This window comes from Notothenia coriiceps, unplaced genomic scaffold, assembly GCF_000735185.1.
Source record: "Notothenia coriiceps isolate Sejong01 unplaced genomic scaffold, NC01 NC01_scaffold00004667, whole genome shotgun sequence".
Lineage (NCBI taxonomy): Eukaryota > Metazoa > Chordata > Actinopteri > Perciformes > Nototheniidae > Notothenia > Notothenia coriiceps.
In genome coordinates, this window is record NW_011337368.1 from 10,230 (window position 1) to 17,941 (window position 7,712).

The 7,712-nt window shown below is 41.7% G+C and overlaps 2 protein-coding genes across 2 annotated transcripts in view; one reads left to right on the plus strand and one right to left on the minus strand.

Moving 5' to 3' along the window:
- Positions 1–27, plus strand: part of LOC104942515 (calcium/calmodulin-dependent 3',5'-cyclic nucleotide phosphodiesterase 1A-like) — a 7,219-nt gene extending 7,192 nt beyond the window's left edge. The window contains exon 5 of the mRNA XM_010767742.1: positions 4–27. Coding sequence (XP_010766044.1) covers positions 4–27 — 24 coding nt within the window. The remainder of the gene's footprint in view (positions 1–3) is intronic.
- Positions 28–903: 876 nt separating this feature from the next.
- On the minus strand, positions 904–6,004 carry LOC104942516 (choline transporter-like protein 5-A). Its single transcript, XM_010767744.1, has 9 exons — positions 5,906–6,004; positions 4,980–5,040; positions 3,432–3,555; positions 3,031–3,114; positions 2,474–2,586; positions 2,240–2,371; positions 1,279–1,378; positions 1,105–1,197; positions 904–1,000 (listed from the first exon to the last, which is right to left on the minus strand). Exons 1-9 carry the CDS (start codon positions 6,002–6,004, stop codon positions 904–906), a joined length of 903 nt encoding a protein of 300 aa, XP_010766046.1.
- Positions 6,005–7,712: the final 1,708 nt, after the last annotated feature.

Here is a 7,712-nt window from a genome sequence, read left to right on the forward strand (position 1 = left end):
AAGCAAGGTTATACAAAAAACAAATGACCCCGAACATGAAATACCTTCACGGAGTGCGTCGAGGCGCAAGCTATCATCCAAATAACAGGAGCGTTTAGCTAGCGCCTCACAGCAATCTTTAAAGGTCGTTTTCTCAAAATGAGTTATTTCTCCTACTCCGAGTTCGAAATGTCAACTTCAGTAGCACGTAGATGCACCAAACCTGCCAGTTATATTCCTATCAATATTATGAAGGCTTTCACAGAAGGGTTGAATTATATAACATTTTATACCTAAAAACATGGCGAAAATTGATATTTTAGGGCTGTTGACAGTATTTTCTGATTTATGGAGTGATACAAAGAGATATCCAAAATCCCTTCTGTAAAAGCCTTAGATACTAATATGACTACAAAATGAAACAAGAATTTTGAACCTGGCTTTATCCAAAGTTCAGATTTCAATTCCTGAAATGTGTTAAAATATGCACATATTTAATGAGATAATGGCTCATTTGCATATTTAAACATGCTATTTCAGAAAACTTGTAATACAAAAAACAATTGCCTTATTGTAAGTAATTAACTGGAGAGATCTTTAGCTGATATCTTTAAGTTAAAAAAATTACCCTATTCACCTGGGGTGTCTCGCCGTAATTGGCGAGTTAAGGGGGTTGGTTTCCAATCGCTATCAGGAGCAAAAAATTAAGCAGCCATCTCACTCACCTTGCTCACCGGAAGTCCTCGCTGCACTATGTCTTAATGCTCTTAATGTTTTTCATTTTTGCAAAGCACTTTGAATTGCCTTGTGTTGAAAGGTGATTTATAAATCAACTTTCCTTGCCTTACTACTACTACTATTATTACAACTAGAACTACTACTACTACTACTACTACTACTACTACAGTTATACTACCGCATGAGTCACTGTACCTCAGGTTTACAGGTGCTGTTGGCATACTGACAGCTGACATCAGGTGACATGACTCTGTAGACTGCATCACCTGAGGAGGCCAGGTAACTGTTCACAGTGAAAGTTAAAGACACATGCAACACACTGCTGAAAGCCTCTGGGTACTGAACACTTTCATTTCTAAATCTGTGTGTCTGTGTGAGGAAGGATACACTGCAGTGACGGCCCAGTATGAGATGCAGAGAGTCAGAAGGAGGAAGGTGACCACTGGAAAGAAGAGCGTGGACATGATGTGACCGATGGCTCTGCAACAACACAAAACAACCGTCATCATACACTTGTGTGTTTAATCACATAGTTGGATCTGTGTGTCTCATGGTTCATACTTGCTGGCCTCTCTGAGCAGGGCGATGGCCACTTGCACTCTTCTCCGTAGGAAGATCAACATCAACAGGATGCATGCTTCTGTCACTGCCAGAGACACCACTGACACACACACACACACACACACACACACACACACACACACACACACACACACACACACACACACGCTGTGTTTTCACATGTTCAGGTTCAAGGGAGATGATCTCTTTTAATGTTCTACATTTTTGCTTTGCGCTAAATCCCCCGAGATTACTGTTCTGAAAAGGATTTCTGATTCCCCTTTCTGAATAACTAAAGTCCCTTACAAAGAAAAAAACAACAGAGATGTAGGTCCAACTGATTGACTTGGGCCCATACAGACAAATACTATTGCAACATAATGTCTGTGTCATAGTTCAGTTGGATAAAAAACAGACTTCATCAGCCAAATAACAAAAACCTCTAAATAATTTGGAGGAATGTTTTAAAGTGTAAAGGTCAACGTTACTGTGGTATAAACAGTCATATTATTCAGAACAACTTAGTATTGATACATTAATAGTTGAAAATAATAGACTTTTGGAACATTTTATTTGTGTTCATTGGAAGAAATTGTACATTGGAGTTAGAGTTTAGAGATGTTGTTTATTGTCTGTGTCGGTGTTAATTAGTTCCAGATGATTGCCAATAGATGTCAGTATTGCTACATGAACAGTGCGTTTGTAATGAGAGCGTGACATGAAATCTTGCGAGAGCACCTCAGCAAGAGAGAATCTGTGTGTACTGAAGTTCAGGTAGTTAGCGCCGTGTGATGAATGTGGACCTGAATGTTACTTTCAGATTTGTTCAGAAAAACCTTAAAATTAATAGTGTAGCACCACAGTGAGCCTGTGTGACATTATGTGCACAGTGCATTACTTTAGTTTTCCATTGGAGTAAATTGTGACTTCCTGTGAAGTGTCACAAAGCAAACGGACTTACATAATAGGATCCATGTCTGAGAGAGCTGCAGGTAGACCTGCAGGTCAGTCTGCATACCCACTGCTACTATGGCAACATCAGAGCCAGGTGAGTTTCTCAGCCTGGACAACTGCATGGAGCAGTACCACATACCTGCAAACACACACACACACACACACACAAAATGAGCTGTGGAGACGGATTATAGTGATAGTATTCCGGTAGAAATCCCTTGAACAGACAGTGAGTACACACCGTAGGCCAGCAGCAGTAAGAAGGTGATGATGGTGGTCCACAGCAGCAGGCCCGCTGTGAACCTCAGCAGCAGGATGAAGATCAGACTCAGAGCCAGGGATAAGAGCAGACCTCTGTCCCACAGCACACAAACAACGGCATGTTAACACACTTGTTTTGCCTTTTAAAAACTAAATGATTTCAGGTTTGTCACAGTGTTTCAAAATACATCCATTTACATTAAAGGTCTCCTATTATACTATTTTTAGGCATATATTATAGGTCTCAGATATATACAAATACATAAAAAACATGTCTATGATGGCAGTAAATCTGGATCTGCTCCGTTGTTCCCCCGTTTTTAGAGATGTGGGTACGGAGGAAAAGAGAGAGGGTTTTATTTCGGAGACTTTGTGTGTTCCCCGGACACCGGGGACACGTATTTATTTTTAAAATACATCAAAAAGTGCATTTTGCATAATAGGTCCCCTTTAAAACAAGCCTTAACTACCCACAGCTTTGAGGAACACACTGTTATAAATATCTTTGAGATGTGTTTGCCTGTGGTGTGTAATTACATGATTATCCATGCCCATGTCTTGGCATAATCTTCCACTATCTTCAACCCCAGCTCCTTGGTGTCCACCAGTCCTGTTATACCACTGCTCAAAGGAGAGGAGGTTTGATTAGAGTAGAAGGGGACAGAGAGACTTCATCTTTACATACATATCCAACATTTCCAGGTCACTATGACTTATTATTTTGGTTACTTGTACAATGGAAATTATAATATATATATTTTGTATTTGTGTGTGGGAGAAAATCTCTCTGTAGTAAATCAGGACTTTTCTGTGTTTGAGGTAGAGTGTTGGGTGCTGTTAGTCCATACTGTAAGTGATGTTGAGTGATCTTTGACTATCAGAGAAATGTAAAGTAGATGTAGTATATAGTGTATAGATAATAGTAGAGGGTTCAGTACTTGGCTGCATGTTGGAGTTCAGTGACACTGCGGGCCATTTCCAGAGCATCTTTAAAGCTGGTCCTGTTAGCCACAGTCACCGTCCCATTCAAAGAGGTGAAGTCAGGGAGACATCTCTGGAGAACTGACACACACACACACACACACACACACACACACACACACACACACACACACACACACACACACACACACACACACACACACACACACACACACACACACACACACAGCATTGCAATCAAATTCCCTCCCAAACAATATTTACATCATGCAACGTATGATGTAAATAAAAGTCAAAAGTTTGGACACACCTTCAAATTCGAAAATGTCAAAATCCAAAATAAGATTTTTATTTTAGATTCTTCAAAGTAGCCACCTTTTGCCTTGATGACAGTTTTGCACACTCTTGGCTTCTCTCAGTCAGCTTCATGAGGTGTAACCTTGAATGGTTTTCAATTAACATGTGTGCCTTGTCAAGAGTCCATTTGTGGAATGACTTGCCTTCTGAATGTGTTTGAGACCATCAGTTGTGTTGTGCAGAGGTAGGGTTAGTGCACAGTGGAAAGTCCTATTTGACTGCTGTTGTAATCCATATTATGGCAAGAATCACTCCACTCAGTAAAGAGAAACGACTATCCATCATCACTTTAAGAAATGAAGGCCAGTCGATCCGGAAAATGTCAAGAACTTTGAATGTATCCTCAAGTGCAGTCGCAAAAACCATCGAACGCTATGATGAAACTGGCTCTCATGAGTACCCCCCGGGAAAGGAAGACCAAGAAACACCTTTGCTGCAAAGGATAAATACATCAGAGTTACCAGCCTCAGAAACCGTAAATGAAAGCACCTCAGATTAGAGCCCACATAAATGATCACAGAGCTCAAGGAGCAGACAAAGCTCGGCATGCACTGTTCAGAGGAGACTAAGTGAATCAGGCCTTCATGGTCCAATTTCTGCAAATATCCACTACTGAGGATGAACAACAAGAAGAAGAGAATTGTTTGGGCCAAGAAATACAAGGATTGGACATAAGACAGTGGAAATCTGTACTTTGGTCTAATGTGTCCAAAGTTGAGATTTTTGGTTCCAACCGCCGTGTCTTTGTGAGACACAGAGAAGGTGAGCGGATGGTTTCTGCATGAGTGGTCTCACCGTGAAGCATGGAGGAGGAGGTGTGATGGTGGGGGGGCTTTAGTGGTGATTTATTCAGAATTCAAGGCACCCTTAACCAGCATGGCTACCACAGCATTCTGCAGTAGCCAGCTAAATATAATTCTGGCTTTTTAACACTTTTTTGTTTACTAGATAATTCCATATGTGTTCCTTTATAGTTTTGATGTCTCTATTATAAATCTACAATGTAGAACACATTTAAATAAACAAAAAACTTCGAATTTGAAGGTGTGTCCAAACTTTTGACTGGTACTGTAAGATGGAGCTGACAAAGGTATTTTTAAAGAAAACATCTAAATCTGTTCATTTAGACATCTATGATCTAGTTTAATATAAACAGATTAAATGTTCGGTAGGTATTTCTTTCTTACATGGTCTACTAGGAACGAGCATGGAGGGGCAGTCCTCGTCTCGTAGCACCTGAGAGACCGGCTGTAGGACACAGAGAGACAGTTCTGATGCTTTGTGCTACAAAATAATGTTTTGTCGGTATGGACCAATTTCCAGCCAAATTCACAGATGTATTCCTGAAGTCTTTAGTCCTTGGCTACACCTTGAGATGTATTCATTTATTCAGTCATCAACGTTTGGACTCTGTATGACTCTTATGCTGCTCTTATCAAGGCACGTAACATGTTCCTGCTCAGTGTGTTCCATGGATGAAGTTTATGAGTCAACTTCATCAGCAGGGCGACGCCTCCACCCCCCGTCTGATCACCTGTTGAGCTACTTATACTGGTCAACACATCAAGCCTAAGTTTTATCCAATTTCACAACCCACCCTCCCTTTCATTCCATGTATCCATTGCCCCTTTCTACTTTCCTCTTTACTCACATCCCTGCATCCCTTCAATGTCCATCCCTCCTACATCCTGTCATCCATCCCTAATTTCCTCAACCGTTTCATCCCTCCTTCCCTACACTTCTTGAACCCTTAATATCTTCTCTCTTGATCCCATGAACCCGTAATCCTTTCCTCCCTACATTCCTTGATCCCTTTGTCTCAAAATCTCTACATCCCTTCGTGCTTTCATTCAACCCTTTCTACATGCCTTTGACCCTTTATCACTCCCTTCCTACATCCCTTTATTCATTCATCCCTCCCTCCTTACTGTACATCCATTTCTCTCAACCAACACCCTTTCATCCCACCCTACCTACATTCCTTCGACCCTTAATCCATCACTTTCGACTTCCCTTCAACCCTTCCTCCCTACTTTCTTTCATCCCTCCATCACTACACCCCTTCATCCTCTCTTACTGTCTCCCCTTATCTGTTTTTATAGTTTTGTCCTACCATATGGGGGCTTGTATTCAGATTGCCCCCCCCCCGAGTCTCCCTCTGTCTGGTCTTCACTTCATCCTCCAGACCAGCATGAACGACAACATCCCTCATCCTTCCTCAGCCCTTCCCTTTATGCTTAACACCCAATACCTCCTGAAATTAGACCTTTAGACCAGGGGCCCCCAACCCCCGGTCAGCGGACCGGTACCGGGCCGAGGAGGTGTTACTGTCGGGCCGCAAAATAGCTGTGAGTTTATCGTAATATTTGCAGAATTATAAATATATACAAATATTTTATCAAAAAAAATTCAATGCATTTTTTTATTTTTATTTTATTTTATACCAGTCATATTATTTCATCCAAAACATACAAAATAAATAAAAATTGGTTACTATAAGGTCTCAGCCACTCGTGTGCAGATAAAGTTACAGGTGGTGCGCCAATAGGAAGTGGAGCACACAGGAGACAACCGTTTAATCGCAGACTATTATGTTTGCGGGGGAATGGCAGTGCATACATTATTTGAGATATATTTCGAACTCGGACTTCATTTTAAGGACATTGCGGCCAGGGGTGTAGAGCTTTTTTTTTTCTTTGTAAAGCCTCCTTCACTTCATGAAATGGCTGCAGCATCAGGAGGCATCCTCTGAGAATTGCAGCACCAGCGCGTACACACCGCCTTCACTGTGTTCCCCACTGCAGGCTGCTACGTTTCAACCACACACACCTCTACACACACACACATCGAACGGACCGATTATTCCCCCTATTACTCGTTGTATGAAGGAAATGTCCGGTCACACAGGCGCATGATGTGTGTGCAGCGACGTGCAGTCAGGGGAGGCAGGGGAGGCAGAGCCTCACCTGTCATACTCCGAGTCCAATGTAATGGAAAAATAACTAAAGAAAAACTAAATAGGAATAATAATAACAACATGTCTCCACTGATCTGTGTTGTAAGTGTGATTTCTGTATGATTCCAATCGCTTTTTATAGTCAAAATCAGCAAATTGGCCGAGCTCCGCTACAACTACATGGGAGCGAAGAGGAGTGAGGCAGGGACGAGCTCTGCCTCATGTAAGCCCACAGTAACTGGCTGGAGCGCGGTCACTAATGTAGCGCAGGCACTTATTTTGTGAGCGCGCTCAAGCCTATTACTGTGGGGTGAGGAGAGGCACAGATGAGCTCTGCCTCACCTCAGAATGCGTCACCCCACAGAAACTGGCTGGAGCGCGGGCACTAAGCGCATGCCTGTTACCATCTCACTGTAGGTTACCAATGTAATGTTTATAGATCCCTTTATTACATTTATCCTCGCCATCCATAGTCTCTAAATAACTTATTTCACGTATATGATATTTAGGCCCGCTGGCCTCATCATATAACGGCAATGAAAAAAGCACCTGGAGAGGCAGCCATAACCTCTGCCGCACTGAAGGGGGCGCACGTGAGCCCACAGGTTCTTGTTGCTACTGTTATTCTACGCAGAGACGGTAGACACAAACAACAAACTAGACTTTTGTTTTGAAACTAGAGGGAGATAAGGAGGACTTTTACAAAAATGATTGTTGTCCAGAAGGATAGCATGGACTTCATCTTCAAGTCAAGGTAAGACCACAATTGTAATGAACATGGGATCATCTTACTAAGAAAGAACAATCCAATATTTATATTTTGGGTATCCTTTTGTTGAACAGTCTGTTTAAAATGAATCGAAGCATCAGACTAAAAAAGCTTTTAAAAATAACCGGACATTTCGATTAAGGTCAAAATATAATATTTGTAAATCTGACTGAAAGAGTCAGTGCCTCCCCAGCC

Excerpts from the sequence above, each read along its gene's own strand:
- LOC104942516 (XM_010767744.1), bottom strand. The coding sequence starts at position 6,004 with ATGAGGGATGTTGTCGTTCATGCTGGTCTGGAGGATGAAGTGAAGACC. Across the intron at positions 2,587-3,030 it reads ACATGGGCATGGATAATCAT|AGGTCTGCTCTTATCCCTGG; the intron begins GTAATTACACAC and ends GCTGTGGGACAG. Across the intron at positions 1,198-1,278 it reads CTGCTCAGAGAGGCCAGCAA|AGCCATCGGTCACATCATGT; the intron begins GTATGAACCATG and ends GTGTTGTTGCAG.